At 43.6% G+C, this 18693-nt stretch overlaps 1 protein-coding gene across 3 annotated transcripts in view; it reads right to left on the minus strand.

Annotated features, from left to right (window-relative positions):
* Positions 1–18693, minus strand: part of reps2 (RALBP1 associated Eps domain containing 2) — a 226124-nt gene that overhangs the window by 84374 nt on the left and 123057 nt on the right. For all 3 annotated transcript variants that reach the window (XR_010964378.1, XM_067992674.1, XM_067992673.1), the window contains exons 8-9: positions 11995–12143; positions 3437–3543 (exon numbers count right to left, since the gene is read on the minus strand). Coding sequence is in view for 2 of the 3 variants with exons in the window: in XM_067992674.1 (XP_067848775.1) it covers positions 3437–3543; positions 11995–12143 (256 nt within the window). In the remaining variant the exon portion in view is untranslated. The remainder of the gene's footprint in view (positions 1–3436; positions 3544–11994; positions 12144–18693) is intronic.

Here is an 18693-nt window from a genome sequence, read left to right on the forward strand (position 1 = left end):
TCTTTAGCACTTCAAATTCGGAGGCTACCAGACTGTACGAATGGACAATTTTAATCATTTGCTCTATAACTATATTGTTTACTCTGCCAATTCCTTCTTTGTTCTCCATTCTAAAATCCCCTAATGGGTAGCTCAAAAGAATACGTTCAAACAAGTAGGTTCCATTTTGTGCAACTGAATTTCTCTTCTGCCTACATAACAGTGACTCACTTCAAAGTAATTTATTGTACATGAAATGCTTGGGACGCATGAGAGCCACAAATGCAAGTTCTTTCTTCCATAATTACACATATAAACTACTTTAACTGCACGATAATAATAGGTCATAAAACTGCAAAAATTTCTTGCTAAATAAAATCATAAACTTATTAGGAAATGACAAAAAAAGGTATGAATTTGTGAGCATTAACAGAAACATAAGGTTTAGTCACAGACATCTGCCTACTCAATTTCTCACCACTGTATAATTCAGACTTGAAGCCATGGCAAGTGGAAATCGTCCATTTCCCTCTAGCTTGTTTGCCCATACAGCCCATTTTTCTCTCTTGCTCTCTCTCGAAAAGCGAGCCAGCTAGCCCTGCAACTCTCATCTCCTCACTGACTCACGACATTCAATCTCTGAGCTGGAAAATATTCTTCACAAGGAGCGTTGATGAATGATTCTATTAGATACCCGAAAGCTATTTGTGAGCAGTCTCAACCAGATAATCAGATAACTAAGGTCCTTTGTTTTGTAGGTAATTCCCCAAGGTAGAATATACAGCTGGTATAACAGAAGCACAACATTTTTTTCCCTCCTCCAAAACCAATTTTGAATGTGTTTTTTTTTCTCTCTTTAGGTTCCCTCCAGCCATGAACTACTTGTACACTCGCACACAAATTCGCGCACTTGTCTAGGATAAAGTGGCAGGTCACATCCTCCCTCGTGTTTCCTTCCAATTTTGCCAAAGATGGTGAATTTAGCAACGTCACTGTACCTCTATTTCTATCAGCTGCTGTTCCACCCCTCCAGTGCAGTAATATGTAAATAGCCAGCTTTCCTGCCTGACTTCATTCTCACAGCAATCAGAGGCAGCCCAGCACAATGGACACAGGAAGAGGAGATTGAAAAATCCTCAGGTGACAACCAGGACTGAAGTCAGGTGGGAGAGGTGCCATTTATAAAGCAACAGTGGATAGGGATGTGCTGGGCCAAATTCTAGTGGACAGAGGCTTTGTTAATATGGACCCTCATCTTATTTCATAGATTTTTTAGGGGGGGGGGGGGGGTAGAACCTCAGATTTCCACCGCACATCTGGCGAAGTTACGGCGGCGAAGCGGGATCTGCTCAGAGGAAATTCCCGGCCCCCGGATATTCCCCTACAGTGAAGAAAGGCAGTCGGGTGTCACACATCACTGTCTCATCCTATGCCACTCTTCGGCCAGGAATTCTTGCCCAGAAGACACGTCCTCCAATTTTTCTTCCTCTCCTGTGGAGGTCAGGGAGCAGTAAAAGATGGAGAGAGAAATGATTTGCCTCTGCTTGATGCCTCTTCATGACAGCAAGATAAGGGATTTGATAGGTAGTGAATCAGCCTCCTATCATTCAGTAATATTGCATGTTGGTCAACAAAATGCTTTGCCACCAAACTACCCAGAACTAACCTTTTAATAAAAATGTCTCACTGTGGGTTTCAAATGAATTATTACATGTACATAAGATAATTAACATATATTGCACCAATATTTACATTAATCATGAACTGTTTTTAAAAAAAAATGCATTTAGCCAGGAGGCAGGTCAAGTTTCACAGGTGTGCTCATTCGATTTCAAAGAAGTAACCAGTTCAAGTTCAGATCTGTTTGGTATTTTTAAAAACAGGAACATATCCTTTCTGAATAAACCTGCTGGACTACAAAATATTACTACACTACATATCGTTTAGAAACCCCCCTTCAGATTGCTGAAAAAGCAAGAAAGCCTGTGATGTGGCGCCAAATCCTTAAGTACAACATAATAAGTAGTGAGGCTTTTTTCTCCCCTGGTGTCAGCTAACTTTTTAAAGTTAGTGGAGGCACTAACACCAGTTAATCTTTGATCGGAAGAAATACTTTGGCCCTCGTCCATGAACTTGTAGCAATGAGGTTTGTGGGGCAGTTTGCTTCATATGGCAACCCCTATTTCACGGTCAAGCACACTTCATTGCCCATTGAATTGGGGTCCTACGAGGCAAGCCTTCTGGAAAAGTCCAATTATACAAAACTTGCTTCATTACAGACTCAGATCATGCGTTAATGGGAGAGGTGCAAGTAACCAGCAGCATCTAAACTCAAGGAATATTTGATGTGACCATCTCATTACACTTTAAAAAGTGGACTCCATTTGATTCAAAATAAAGTTGTATGCTATGATGAGAGTGAGAGAGTATAATGGGGATGAGTCAAATGCCTTTTCTTGTTCCTGACTTTTCTTACGTTCTTAAATACAATAATTACTCATAAAATCTCATAATGAAGACCCATTTACCTAAATCCCCAGTCTTGTACTGAAACATATTTACTGTATACTTGGCTTCATGATCAAAAAGGCAAAATCAAAAAACACAGGCCACAATTGCTCACGTTACAGACGACTTAAATCTTAATTTGAACCATGGTTCAGATTAAAAGGCTATGAACAGCTCAGTTTACATCTAGCCAAGCAGTCCTGTTCAGGCCAAAGAAATAACAAATCTTCCTACCGTGGGTACTTGAAGGTTTGGGGCAATTCAGCAGCCACTCCTCCTGCTCCTTTTTCAAAGCAGCCTTGGAATCCTCTCTCTCACGTTCTTCCTTATCATGGTAATTGCCAGTTTTTCTCCTCCAATTCTAATCTCAAAATGATATTTGTAAAGAACCTTCCCAGTTGGCCATTCTGTTCTACCACTGTCACCATTAGGGTCCCAATCTGGGCGGGTGGGTACTGGGGTGGCTTCAAAATTCATCCACTGTACCAGAAATCAGACCGGGGTATTTTAACTCCCAGGCCACTTTATAATCTCACGGGTGGGTTTTCCAACCAATGCATTAATCAGCAATGTGTATTGCTATTTAACAAACTTTAACTGAAGGGTCAGATACATTAAAACACAAAGGGTTCTAAAGCTGGGTAAAGGCTTACAAATAAATAAAAACACATCCAAACCAGCTTCCTTCAGAGTCACCATTGTGTGCGCTTCGAAAGGGTTAGGAGGGAGTGGCTTTTATTGGCCAGATAGGACACTGACCTGTCAGATGTCCAGCATTAAGATTATTATCCCATAGAACAGTTAAATACAAAACCAAACACTTTCTTCTGCTATCAATGACATTTAGGACATTTTCACCGTATAATATAGCTGTGTTCTTATGAAATTAAATAGCTAACATTGCTTTACCGAGAGCAACATGTCTCGTCAATCATTTCTCCTGTCTCACCTCACTGCGATTCCAGTTTGTCCAATGCTGTTGTACTGGTAGAGATTTAAAAACTGAATTACCATGGGAACCCAAGTGCACATCTTCCTGCACCAATTGTGGAGATACTGCAACAGAAACATCACTATTGTAAGTCTACTAAAGTACAGCACGAACAAATACTGCAGTATGGTTACACAAGTATGTACAACATATTCATGTTAGTGAAAGTTTTGTAAATTTGCAGAAACAAATAACCCAAGTTGTAGAAAAACTCAATTAAAGCTGCAGTTATATTACTAGTTCCCTGTTGATGCAAACTGGTTTTAGGTACTCACTGATGCAAAGGTAGCAGTAGAACTCTGAAGTCAGGTCCCAATCAGACTCCCGTGCACCAAAGCCACCTCTTTCTCCCCCCCGCTTCACTTTGTTCATTTCATACCAGGTGCAGTATTACTCCAGTCCAATGTGAGACTAGATTTAAAAATGCTCAGGCAGCATTTGGATTTCCGACACAGTTTATAAACAAGGAATTGAGTCTTCCTAATGACATGAGCAGAGCTTGAGCAGAGAGGTTGGGAAAGACAGAGAGTGAACCTCTAACAGAGCAAAGCACTAACAGAGTGAGGATATTCAACAGGGAATTAGGTGCAGAGGGGGAAGGAGGGGCAAAGTGATTTAAACCCAAGCACTATAGATTAGGACTGAGTGGAGCATAAAGGGAGCCACACGAGGAATCAAAACAAGGCAAGGAGGAGCGCAGAGGGTAAGTCAGTAAGTATTTAGTTCATTGATTAGTGTTTTTAGTTCTTAGTAGTTATTGGGAATAAAAGGAACGGGACAAGTGACCGAGAGCAGAGAGGGGATATAAAGGAGTGAGGCCAGCGACCGAGAGCAGAGCGGGGATATAAAGGAGTGAGGCCAGCGACCGAGAGCAGAGCGGGGATATAAAGGAGTGAGGCCAGCGACCGAGAGCAGAGCGGGGATATAAAGGAGTGAGGCCAGCGACCTAGAGCAGAGCGGGGATATAAAGGAGTGAGGCCAGCGACCTAGAGCAGAGCGGGGATATAAAGGAGTGAGGCCAGCGACCTAGAGCAGAGCGGGGATATAAAGGAGTGAGGCCACCGACCTAGAGCAGAGCGGGGATATAAAGGAGTGAGGCCACCGACCTAGAGCAGAGAGGGGATATAAAGGAGTGAGGCCAGCGACCGAGAGCAGAGCGGGGATATAAAGGAGTGAGGCCAGCGACCTAGAGCAGAGCGGGGATATAAAGGAGTGAGGCCAGCGACCGAGAGCAGAGCGGGGATATAAAGGAGTGAGGCCAGCGACCTAGAGCAGAGCGGGGATATAAAGGAGTGAGGCCAGCGACCTAGAGCAGAGCGGGGATATAAAGGAGTGAGGCCACCGACCTAGAGCAGAGCGGGGATATAAAGGAGTGAGGCCACCGACCTAGAGCAGAGAGGGGATATAAAGGAGTGAGGCCAGCGACCGAGAGCAGAGCGGGGATATAAAGGAGTGAGGCCAGCGACCTAGAGCAGAGCGGGGATATAAAGGAGTGAGGCCAGCGACCGAGAGCAGAGCGGGGATATAAAGGAGTGAGGCCAGCGACCGAGAGCAGAGCGGGGATATAAAGGAGTGAGGCCAGCGACCGAGAGCAGAGCGGGGATATAAAGGAGTGGGGAGCAGCGACCGAGAGCAGAGAGGGGATATAAAGAAGTGGGGAGCAGCGACCGAGAGCAGAGCGGGGATATAAAGGAGTGGGACCAGTGACCGAGAGCAGAGAGGGGATATAAAGAAGTGGGGAGCAGCGACCGAGAGCAGAGCGGGGATATAAAGGAGTGGGACCAGTGACCGAGAGCAGAGAGGGGATATAAAGAAGTGGGGAGCAGCGACCGAGAGCAGAGCGGGGATATAAAGAAGTGGGGAGCAATGACCGAGAGCAGAGCGGGGATATAAAGAAGTGGGGAGCAATGACCGAGAGCAGAGCGGGGATATAAAGCTGAGACCAACTCAAACACAGGCAGAAGTTTGAAAGAGTGACATCAGGTTGGTGACTGGTTGGTGAGTAATCCAATTTTTTTGCTCTCTAAGCTAGGGGAATGGTTTGAACTAGGAACCTATAGCTTGCTAATACTTCATTAAATGAATAACCTAAACCAGATAAATTAATTAAAAAAATAAACCAAGTGAATTAATTACATAAAAAGTTTAGGTAAATAAATAGAACAAGATCAGATAGAGATGGCAGTGCAAGTGGTATGCCATAACTGCAGCATGTGGGAGTTTGTGGAGAGCAGCGTGATCCCAGGCAACCACATCTGCAGTAAGTGTCTGCAACTCAAGGAACTTCAGCTCAGTGTTGTTGAGCTGGAGTCCGAGCTGCAGACATTGTTGATGCATCAGGGAGGGGGAAGAGTTACCTGGACACTTTGAGCCAGGAAGCAGTCACACCCCTTAGGTTAGGTTTTGGTTTAGATTTCGTTAGTGGTCAGGGACAGGAGGATGCGACTGCATGTCAAGCAGGTAAGGAGATCCCGGATGCAGTGGTGGAGGAGCATCAGCCTTTGCCATTATCCAACAGGTACGAGGTACTTACTACCTTTATGGACGAGAACAAAGACTGCAGGGAGGATGGGCAAATTAACCACGGCACCGTTGTACAGGGGTCCATTCAAGTGGGAGGAGCAAAAAGGAATGTGGTAGTGGTAGGGGATAGTATAGTCAGGGGATAGATACTGTTCTTTGCAGCTGTAACCGGGTGTCCCAAAGGCTGCACTGCTTGCCCATTGCCAGGGTTAAGGACATCTCCTTGCGGCTGGAGAAGAACTTGAAGCAGCAGGAGGAGAATCCAGTTGTCGTGGTCCACGTAGGAACCAATGACATAGGTAGAACTAGGAATGAGGTTCTGCTGAGGGAGTTTGAGGAGCTAGGGACCAAATTAAAAAGCTGAGCCTCAAAAAAGGTAATAATCTTTGAATTACCACCCATGCCACGCGCAAATTGGCACAGGGACAAACAGATTAGATGGTTAAATACGTGGCTGAAAGAATGGTGTGGTAAGCAGGGGTTTCAATTCATGGGGCATTGGCACCAATACTGGGGAAAGAGGGAGCTGTTCCGTTGGGACGGACTCCACTGGAACAGTGTCCTGGTGAATCGAATAACTAGGGTGGTAGATGGGCTTTAAACTAATCAGGAGGGGTGGGAGGGAGGGAGGGTTCAGGTAAGGGGAAATTTATAAGTCTAAAGAGAAAAGTCAAGGCTATAGAGCAGAGTAGCGATATGGGTAAAAACAAGCAGAGTGGGTCAGGAAGGGACAGAGTTTCACAAAGATAATAGGGCATGACTGACTCATGTCACATCAGGGAAAAACAGTAAAATTAAAGGCGCTATATCTGCATGCATTCGTTACAAGACAGATAAATTAATGGCACAAAGAGATAAATGGGTTTTATCTAATAGTCATTACTGAGACATGTTTGCAGGGTGACCAAGGTTGGGAACAAAATATTCCAGAGTATTTGACTTTCAGAAAAGATGGGCCAAATGGAAACGGAGGTGGAGGGGGCGGTGTAGCCCTGATAATGAAGGATGAGATAATGGCAGTAGTGAGAAAGGATCTTAGCTCAGAAAATCAGGATGTAGAATCAGTATGAGTGGAGCTAAGAAATAACAAGGGGCAGAAAACTCTGGTGGGAGTTGTACGTAGGCCCCCTAACAGTAATTATAGTGTTGGACAGAGTACAATTCAGGAAATTAGAGCAGCATGTGACAAGGGTAATGTAATAATCATGGGGGACTTTAATCTCCATAGACTGGGCAAACCAAATTAGCAAAGTAGTATGGAGGACAAGTTCATGGAATGCATATGAGACAGTTTTCTAGAACAACATGTCAAGGAACCAACTAGGGAACAGGCTATTTTAGATCTGGTATTGTGTAACGAGATAGGGTTCATTAGTAATTTTATAGTCAAGGATCCTCTGGGGAGGAGCAATCATAATATGATAGAATTTCATATTGAGTTTGAGAGTGATGTAGTTAAGTCCGAAACTAGGGTCTTAAATTTAAACAAAGCCAATTACGTTGGTATGAAGGGCGAGTTGGCTATAGTAGATTGGGAAATTAGATTAAAAGATATGACGGTAGATTAGCAATGGCGAACATTTGAAGAAATAATTCATAATTCCCAATGAATCTACATACCCTTGAAGAATAAAAACTCCACAGGAAAAATCATCCAACCATGGCTAACTGGAGAAGTTATGGATAGTCTTAGATTAAAAGAGGCTTACAATGTTGCCAAAAAGAGTAGTACGCTTGAGGATTGGGAGGGTTTTAGAAATCAGCAAAGTATGACCAAGAAATTGATAAAAGAGGGAGAAAATTGAATGACAGTAAACTAGCAAGAAATATAAAAACAGATTGTTAGAGCTTCTACAAGTATGTGAAAAGGAAGAGATTAACGAAAGTAAACATCGGTCCCTTACAGGCAGAGACAGGAGAAATTATAATGGAGAATAAGGAAACGGCAGAGACGTTAAACAAATATTTTGTATCTGTCTTTACAGAAGACACAAAAAACATACCGGAAATAGTGGGGAACCAAGGGTCTAATGAGAGTGAGGAACTGAAAGTAATTAAGATTAGTAAAGAAAAAGTACTGGAGAAATTAATGGGACTAAAAGCCAACAAATCCCTGGAACTGATGGCCTACATCCTAGCGTTTTCAAAGAGGTTGGCTGCACAGATAGCGTATGCATTGGTTTTGATCGTCTAGAATTCCTTAGATTCTAGAATGGTCCCCATGGATTGGAAGGTAGCAAATTGAACCCTGCTATTGAAGAAAGGAAGGAGAGAGAAAATAGGGAACTATAGGTCTGACATCTGTAGTAGAGAAAATGCTCAAATCTATTATTAAGGATGTAATAACAGGACATTTAGAAAATCATAACATTAGGCAGAGTCAACACAGTTTTATGAAAGGAAAATCGTGTTTGACAAATGTATTAAATTTTTTTTTTTGAGGGTGTAACTAGCAGGGTAGATAAGAGGGAACGTGTGGATGTAGTTTATTTGGATTTTCAAAAGGCATTCGATAAGGGGCCACACAAGAGTTTGTTACACAAGATTAGGGCTCATGGGATTCGGGGTAATATTAGTGTGGACTGAGAATTGGTTAATGGACAGAAAACAGAGTAGGAATAAACAGGTCATTTTCGGATTGTAACTAGTGGGGTGCCACAAGGATCAGTGCTTGGGCCTCAGCTGTTTATAATATATCAATGATTTAGATGAGGGGACCGAATGTATTGTATCCAAGTTTACTGATGATACAAAGCGAGATAGAAAGTAAGCTGTCAGGAGGGTGCAAAGGATATAGACAAGTTAAGTGAGTGGGCGAGAAGGTGGCAGGTGGAGTATAATGTAGGGAAATATGAAATTGTCCACTTTGGTAGGAAGAATAGAAAAGCAGAATATTTTTATGTAAAAATGGTGAGACACCAAGAAATGTTGGTACTCAGAGGGATTTGGGTGTCCATGTACATGAATCACAGAAAGTTAACATGCAGGTACAGCAAGCAATTAGGAAGATAAATGGTACGTTAGCCTTTATTGAAAAGGGGTTGGAATATAAGAGTGAGGAAGTCTTGCTGCAATTATATAGGGCTCAGGTGAGACTATACCTGGATCACTGTACAGTTTTGATCTCCTTACCTAAGGAAGCATATACTTGCCTTAGAGGGGGTGCAACGAAAGTTCACTAGATTGATTCCTGGGATGAGAGGGTTGTCCTATGAGGAGAGATTGAGTAGAATGGGCTGATATTCTCTGAAGTTTATAAGAATGAGAGGTGATCTCATTGAAACATAACAGATTCTTAGAGGGCTTGACAGCATAGATGCTGAGAGGCTGTTTCCCCTGGCTGGTGTGTCCAGAACTAGGGGGCATAGTGTCATGATATGGGGGCGGCCATTTAGGACCGAGATGAGGAAAAATTTCTTCACTCAGAGGGTTGTGAATCTTTGGAATTCTCTACCCCTATAGGGCTGTGGATGCTCAGTTGTTCAGTATATTCAAGACTGAGATCGATGGATATTTGGACAGTAAGGGTATCAAGGGATATGGGGATAGGGCAGGAAAGTGGAGTTGAGATCGAAGATCAGTCATTATCTTATTGAATGGCAGAGCAGGCTCAAGCGGCTGTATGGCCTACTCCTGCTCCTATTTCTTATGTTCTTATGAAGAAGTGGACAATATCATCTGCTCTTTCCTAACATTTATAGCCTAAACAGTGTTAATTCTGTCAATACCATAGGTGTCCTTTTTACTTCACAAGCTCTGAAATAGCTTGCATTGTTTTTGGCACCTTCAATACTGTGCAGTTTGCATTCAACACTTAGTTGGTAATTAACTAGCCAGCAACTTTATAAGAGATCTATTTACTGTATGCATTATCAGGAATAGCAACTCAGTAGAATTAGGACAAAATTCCAAAGCATCATTAATAGCTTGCTGTCCAAGGTAAGAGTTATTCATGTAATACACAGGTGTACTACAAGGCATTTTGCAACCCTCAAACAGATTAGCTTTTCCTAGTGATTAAAGGAGAGCTAACCCCAGAATGGCAAAATCAGTCTTTTTATTATATTGTTCACTGAACTAGGATTGTGGAAAAACATTAGGGGGAAGGGGAAAGGGAAGGGGGTGGGTTAGACTCAGAAATGACAAAATAGTCACTAATCTCATACTATATTACCAACTGGAGAATAAAAGGTTACAAAAATTAAGAGGAACAAGTAACAAGAATAAAAAAGCTAAAAGGGGAAAAAGTGACAGTTGCAATCAAAAGAGAAAAATATGGACGAGCTACTCCCTTCTCCACAAGAAATATTATGGTGACCAACTTCTGGTCTTTACAGCTCAAGATCTTGAGCAGCATTCTGAACTCTGAACACCATTACTACTATAGTGAGGGGGGGCCTGTTTAGGGTTGGGATGCAGATGCTAAATTCTGATGACTTGATCACAATAAAATGGTACTTTCATGCCCCACTCAGCGTGCTAGCACTGTCTTGTAAACTTATTATGAGCTCGCTCCTACCTACCTATTTCTTTATGTAGAACTGCTTAGTGGTTACATCGTCCTACTAATAGGATAATCAGCTAATGGGGCAACTTATAGGATTTCTAGACTTTATATTTTTGCGTGCTTGGCAATTTACATCCACTAATTTTCTCCCTCCCTCCCCTGAAGGGATTGACTCCTTACTTGTGTACAGTTCCACGGACACCAATCGTTTTCTTGTTCTTTGCCCAAGTCACCAACCCGCGAGAGAGCACGCGAGAGAGAGAAAAAAACAATAGTAGTGAAAGAGAGAGAAAAGACAAAGAAAAGAAAGAGAAAAAGAGGAGAAAAATCACACTTGAATCTATTCCTGTCCTTTTAAAGAAAATGCACGGCTTTCATTCATCCAGTCAGGAAGTTGAATTTAATCACATTTGGGAGTTGGGTGGGGGTGAGGGTGAAATTGCCCGTACTGCCCCTGCTGTTTTCCTGACGGCGCTAACTTGTGCAATTGCACAACAGCCTTCTAGTAGTTCAGCAAAATTTTCCCACGCGAAAGCTTGACAGAGGTGGTCGGCAAGGGATTAAACTATGCAGGCATCACAGACACCTGAAATCCTCTGATGTCCAATGCTTGTGTACTTTTCATGATGTGGAGATGCCGGTGATGGACTGGGGTTAACAATTGTAAACAATTTTACAACACCAAGTTATAGTCCAACGATTTTATTTTTAATCCCACAAGCTTTCGGGGGCTTTCCCCTTCCTCAGTCTTTTCCACACTGCCTGAGGAAGGGGAAAGCCCCCGAAAGCTTGTGGGATTAAAAATAAAATCGTTGGACTATAACTTGGTGTTGTAAAATTGTTTACAATTGTGTACTTTTCAGCAGGGGACACTTGGTGGCAATCAGGAGTGAGAACCCTGCCTGATTTTTCCTCTCCCTACCCGAGGAGCACCAAGGCCAATTGCTTCCCCTACTGCTGTCCCACTGTTAGAAGGTTCTAAGAGGAATAAATTATCACCACACACACCCCTCCCCGCTGTTTCTATATCTGTGTTCGGAGTTCGGCTACCAACTTTACACCGACAACACCAGAAAATAGTTTGAATGGATTTTCTTGGACCACAAAAACTATGGAATATATTCACTAAAATTAATATCTACCTCCCCAGCACTATAAATGTGAGAAAATAAAAATATTTTCACTTGAGACAACTGTAACTCCACCCGTGCCTTTATTCTTCACGAGTTATTCAGTCAGCCTGCGGGTGTATGTGGTGAACTTCATCCTATTATAGGGTAACTTTGTGTTTGTAACTTTGCACTGTTTTAAAACTCATGCAAAAATTCCATTATCCTATGTTGCCAACAGCTGGGGCTTCACACTTGACAACAGCTGGTTGGATGATCGGGGCTGCAGTGTTGGAGCCCTGTTTCTCTGTCCTGCATTCCCTTTAAGTGCAGCTTCCCCCTGGGAGCATGGGATCACCCCCTTACGTTCTGCTTACCTTCGTTCTTCTGTAGATATTCAGGCAGCAGTGTCTCGGGGAGTGTGGCTGGCAATGAATAGCCATTCTTCCTGGCTACGACAAGGTGAAAGGCAGCACAGAACTCGTACAGTGTCAAAGCTCCATCACAATCCACATCAGAGAGCTCCCTGCAGACATAATGGCTGTTAACATCAAGCCTCTACCTGTTTCAGCAATATATAAATCTCACAGGACTCTAGTGAGGTTTCAACAATAAATCCAGAGAATGAACATTTGATTTTTTTTAAAAACTGCTTCAAACAGAACCATGTTCTTTAAATTTCAATATTGTTCTTATGGATTGTAATGTTCAGTATGATTATTTTCAATACAGCATTGTATAAAACAATGTGTGAAGTGTTTCCCCCTAAACTGAAAGAAGTTCAATTGTGGTCAGACGTTATGGGGAGGCATAGGGCAAAAAAAAAATACACAAATAAAAGGTTGGAGTCCGTCAACCTGGCTATTCTCGCACATTTCTACCCGGCCAGCTTCAAGAGGGATAGGCAGAGGCTCCTCTCTGTTAGAAAATGAAAGGGAACTGGGGAAAAGGGTAAACAAAGAAACCTTTATTTCTATACAGAAAACAAAGTGGCCCTGAATCCCCAAAGGGTCACTGAAGAAACGCTGACAAGTTGTTGCTTTGAATGACAACTGTTTAAACAAACTATTATTAGTTAAAGCACAAACTGTTACAGGTTTTTTTAAAATTAAATTAGCAATTTGGTTAAAATAATTTTTGAAATGGCATTAAAATAGAAATGTTGACTCAATGAATTGGAAACAATGGCTTTTTATTTCTGTTCTGCTCCTCGTCTATTGTCATAATACTGTTGCACTTTCTATTCAAAACTGTTCAAGAAAACATCTTAATTTTCCAAATCATACTCTATTGAATGGGGAGAATTTGAAACTGAAATATAAACCTGGAATAAATCATACAAATTAATTGGAGAGGATCAAAGAAACCAGATGATGTTATCAAATAAATAATCTCATATTTTATCTGTGCTCATCACAGTCTGCCGATGATTTATTTATCTGCTTTTTCCTTTGTGATCTGACTTTGATGCAATTTTTAAATTCAGATTGTATAACTCATTTCATTTATCTGGATTTCATTTCCACTGAGCAGGAGAGATAGAGTTTTCTGTTAAAAGTGAAAATATAATATTGTGCCCACATGTCTGGGCACTTGTACATTCTATTACCAGAAAAATGGTGTGTGCTAGAGGACAATGAAAGTGGGCGTAAAAAATAAGTTTTAACAAACATTTCTCATCACCTATATTTCTCTCCCTCCCCCCGTGAATTTTATATTCATCACCATGAAGCATATGACTGTCGAAGAATCCACTTTTGGCACCATTATCAGAACAAAGCACTGTTGGCGTGGGTCAAATGCAAAGTAAATGTCCCTGTACTTGGTCCCAACATGGTTTAAAAATCTCCCTGTACTTGGTCCCAATATGGTTTAACTTTAACCTCAACAGCATCCCTATTTCAACAGTGTGACATTACCATTTCCAAAGTCAACCAGATGTATTATTTTTGGGCAATTGTATGGTGTGGGTCGACACTACATTTATTAAAAATGGGGGTAGAGGCAGCCCAAACTAATTTCATGCAGAATCCTTAGAGTCAACAGAAGGGAGACCTTCATCCCATCAGTGCAGGTTGGATTTGAATCCAAGTCTCATGAGAATACAGCTTTACAAAGCTAGCCAAGATTTGGCAGTGGAGCAACAAATAATTTTTTTTTAAAAATTATTTCTTCTCGGGATGCGGACAATGCTGGCAAGGCCGCATTTATCACCCATCCCTAGATCCCTCAGGATGATGGTGGTGGGCCTACTCCTTGAACCAATGCAGTTCTTGCGGTGATGATACTCCCACAATCGTGTTAGAAATTTCCAGGATTCTGACCCAGTATACTCAAGTTAGGATTGTGTGCGCCTTGGAGGGGAACTTGGAGGTGATGGTGTTCCCATGACATTGCTGCTCTTGTCCTTCTTGGTAGTAGAGGTTCCAGGAGAGAGAGTTGCTGCAGTGTATCCTGTACATCATACATACTGCAGCCACAGTGCACTGGTGGTAGAGTGGGTGGATATTGAGTCCATTGAGATGGCATCAATGAAACAAACTGCTTTGTCCTACATAACAGTGATTGTACTTCAAAAGTAATCCATTGGCTATTAAAGCACTTTGGATTGTTTGGAGACCGTGACAAGGCATGACATTAAGTTCTTTCTTTACTTGTGCAATGAGCTCAGTTTTTCAAATGTAGGTTCTGCCTTTATAATTGGAGAAAATCTGGGGCATGGAGACCAGCAAATCCCTCATTCGTGAAACTGCCCATTGCTGTGAAAGCATGGATCTTTTTATAACAGGAGTCAATTATTTTTTTTTAAATGGTAGGGTTCTTCAGCTTCTGGAAATTGATTGGATTTTTTTGTGCGATAACTATTCAGCTTTACGTAGCTTTTAAAAAAAATTTGTTCATGGGATGTGAGCGTCGCTGGCAAGGGCGGCATTTATTGCCCATCCCTAATTGCCCTTGAGAAGGTGGTGGGTGAGCCGCCTTCCTGAACCGCTGCAGTCCGTGTGGGGACGGTTCTCCCACAGTGCTGTGAGGGAGGGAGTTCCAGGATTTTGACCCAGCGACGATGAAGGAACAGCGACATATTTCCAAGTCGGGATGGTGTGTGACTTGGAGGGGAACGTACAGGTGGTGTTGTTCCCATGTGCCTGCTGCCCTTGTCCTTCTAGGTGGTAGAGGTCATGGGTTTGGGAGGTGCAGTCGAAGAAGCCTTGGCGAGTTGCTGCAGTGCATCCTGTGGATGGTACACACTGCAGCCACAGTGCGCCGCTGGTGAAGGGAGTGAATGTTTAGGGTGGTGGATGGGGTGCCAATCAAGTGGGCTGCTTTCTCCTGGATGGTGTCGAGCTTCTTGAGTGTTGTTGGAGCTGCACTCATTCAGGCAAGAGGAGAGTATTCCATCACACCCCTGACATGTGCCTTGTAGATGGTGGAAAGGCTTCGGTAAGTCAGGAGGTGAGTCACTCGCCGCAGAAGACCCAGCCTCCGACCTGCTCTTGCAGCCAGAGTATTTATGTGGCTGGTCCAGTTAAGTTTCTGGTCAATGGTGACCCCCAGGATGTTGATGGTGGGGGATTCGGCAATGGTAATGCTGTTGAATATCAAGGGGAGGTGGTTAGACACTCTCTTGTTGGAGATGGTTATTGCCTGGCACTTGTCTGGCGCGAATGTTATTTGCCACTTATGAGCCCAAGCTTGGATGTTGTCCAGGTCTTGCTGCATGCGGGCTCGGACTGCTTCATTATCTGAGGGGTTGCGAATGGAACTGAACACTGTGCAATCATCAGCGAACATCCCCATTTCTGACCTTATGATGGAGGGAAGGTCATTGATGAAGCAGCTCAAGATGGTTGGGCCTAGGACACTGCCCTGAGGAACTCCTGCAGCAATGTCCTGGGGCTGAGATGATTGGCCTCCAACATCCACTCCCATCTTCCTTTGTGCTAGGTATGACTCCAGCCACTGGAGAGTTTTCCCCCCGATTCCCATTGACTTCAATTTTACTAGGGCTCCTTGGTGCCACACTCGGTCAAATGCTGCCTTGATGTCAAGGGCAGTCACTCTCACCTCACCTCTGGAATTCAGCTCTTTTGTCCATGTTTGGACCAAGGCTGTAATGAGGTCTGGAGCCGAGTGGTCCTGGCGGAACCCAAACTGAGCATCGGTGAGCAGGTTATTGGTGAGTAAGTGCCGCTTGATAGCACTGTCGGCGACACCTTCCATCACATTGCTGATGATTGAGAGTGGACTGATGGGGCGGTAATTGGCTGGATTGGATTTGTCCTGCTTTTTGTGGACAGGACATACCTGGGCAATTTTCCACAGTCGGGTAGATGCCAGTTTTGTAGCTGTACTGGAACAGCTTGGCTAGAGGCGCAGCTAGTTCTGGAGCACAAGTCTTCAGCATTACAGCCGGGATGTTGTCGGGGCCCATAGCCTTTGCTGTATTCAGTGCACTCAGCTGTTTCTTGATATCACGTGGAGTGAATCGAATTGGCTGAAGACTGGCTTCTGTGATGGTGGGGATATTGGGAGGAGGCCGAGATGGATCATCTACTCAGCACTTCTGGCTGAAGATGGTTGCAAACACTTCAGCCTTGTCTTTTGCACTCACGTGCTGGACTCCGCCATCATTGAGAATGGGGATGTTTACACAGCCTCCTCCCGTTAGTTGTTTAATTGTCCACCACCATTCACAACTGGATGTAGCAGGACTGCAGAGCTTTGATCTGATCCGTTGGTTGTGGAATCAGTTAGCTCTGTCTATAGCATGTTGCTTCCGCTGTTTAGCATGCATGTAGTCCTGAGTTGTAGCTTCATCAGGTTGGCACCTCATTTTTCGGTACGTCTGGTGCTGCTCCTGGCATGCTCTTCTACACTCCTCATTGAACCAGGGTTGATCCCCTGGCTTGTTGGTAATGGTAGAGTGAGGAATATGCTGGGCCATGAGGTTACAGATTGTGCTGGAATACAATTCTGCTGCTGCTGATGGCCCACAGCACCTCATGGATGTCCAGTTTTGAGCTGCTAGATCTGTTCTGAATCTATCCCATTTAGCACGGTGGTAGTGCCACACAACACGTTGGATGGCGTCATCAGTGCAAAGACGGGATTTCGTCTCCACGAGGACTGTGCGGTGGTCACTCCTACCAATACGGTCATGGACAGATGCATTTGCGACAGGTAGATTGGTGAGGATGAAATCAAGTAAGTTTTTCCCCTTGTGTTGGTTCGCTCGCCACCTGCCGCAGGCCCAGTCTGGCAGCTATGTCCTTCAGGACTCGGCCAGCTCGGTCAGTAGTGGTGCTACCGAACCACTCTTGGTGATGGACATTAAAGTCCCCCACCCAGAGTACATTTTGTGCCCTTGCTACCCTCAGTGCTTCCTCCAATTGGTGTTCAACATGGAGGAGGACTGATTCATCAGCTGAGGGAGGGCGGTAGGTGGTAATCAGCAGGAGATTTCCTTGCCCATGTTTGACCCGATGCCATGAGATTTTATGAAGTCCAGAGTCAATGTTGAGTACTCCCAGGGCCACTTCCTCCTGACTGTATATCACTGTACCGCCACCTCTGGTGGGTCTGTCCTGCTGGTGGGACAAGACACACCCAGGGATAGTGATGCAACCTCTGGGACGTTGGCCGAAAGGTATGATTCTGTGAGTATGGCTATGTCAGGCTGTTGCTTGACTAGTCTGTGGGACAGCTCTCCCAATTTTGGCGCAAGTCCCCAGATGTTAGAGGAGGACTTTGCAGGGTCGACTGGGCTTGGTTTGCCTTTGTCGTGTCCGGTGCCTAGTGGTCCGATGCCGGGTGGTCTGTCCGGTTTTATTCTTGTGACTTTTTTTAAGCGAGATTTTACAACTGAGTGGCTTGCTAGGCCATTTCAGAGGGAAATTAAGAATCAACCACGTTGCTGTGGGTCTGGAGTCACATATAGGCCAGACTGGGTAAGGGCGGCAGGTTTCCTTCTCTGAAGGGCATTAGTGAACCAGATGGGTTTTTACAACAATCCGGTAGTTTCATGGCCACCATTACTGATACTAGTATTTTAATTCCAGATTTTTTTAAAAAATTAATTAATTGAATTTAAATTCCTCAGCTGTCATGACGAGATTTGAACTCAGGACTCTGGACTATTAGTCCAGGCCTCTGGATTACTAGTCCAGTTACATACCCACTATGCTACCGTACCCGTGACAGACATACTTGCTGTATGTACCCGCTGACAGACATACGCCTGGGGCTATACACAACAAATTACGTGAAGCAGGGTCATAATATTTCCACAAAGCTTGTTTAGAGTTGTGATAGATTGCAGATAGGAACAATCATTGAATGGACAACAGGTGGGAATACAGCAAATGGGAGAGACTTAAATTGGCCTATGTGTGGATATTGTATCCTAGGAAGTCGACAAATTTAAATTGTGAACATAATCTGCAAAAATTCTAGACTGAGCACTGACAAAAGAAACAGTATTCTTGTTGCCGTTGATACTTCTATGCCTCAAGATTCATGAGCAACAAATTGAAGTGGGATATATTCAGTAACTTGGGCAGCACAATAACAACTGATGAGAACTTGAGAAGGGAATGCTGTGTACAACTGGAAAAATAGCTTCCGAAAAATAAATGAAGCAGTCAAACAAGCACCATTAAAACCAAAAATAAGATATACAGCAGCAGAACGGTCAAATTGCTACGTGGTATGGAGACCTGGGAGCCGTAAAGATGACGGAGGGAGAGAGATGACATGTAAGCAGTTTCTACCATGGCTGTCAGACACAAATCTAAAAAGTGAAACAGACAGTGAGGCTTTGAATACGGAGATCACCAACCAAGAACAATCCTGAGTCACACCAACAAAGTCGCCAGAGGTGGACCAAGGTAACTTGCACATACATTCAGAATGAACAGCAGCAGGACCAGTTTTAAAAAATAACGTGCAAGGTCACATCGCCAGTGCTTGGGCCTCAGCTATTTACAATCTATATTAACGACTTAGATGAAGGGACAGAGTGTAATGTATCCAAGTTTGCTGACGATACAAAGCTGTGAGGAGGATGCAAAAGGCTC

This window comes from Heptranchias perlo, chromosome 11 (genome assembly GCF_035084215.1).
Source record: "Heptranchias perlo isolate sHepPer1 chromosome 11, sHepPer1.hap1, whole genome shotgun sequence".
NCBI classification, from domain to species: domain Eukaryota; kingdom Metazoa; phylum Chordata; class Chondrichthyes; order Hexanchiformes; family Hexanchidae; genus Heptranchias; species Heptranchias perlo.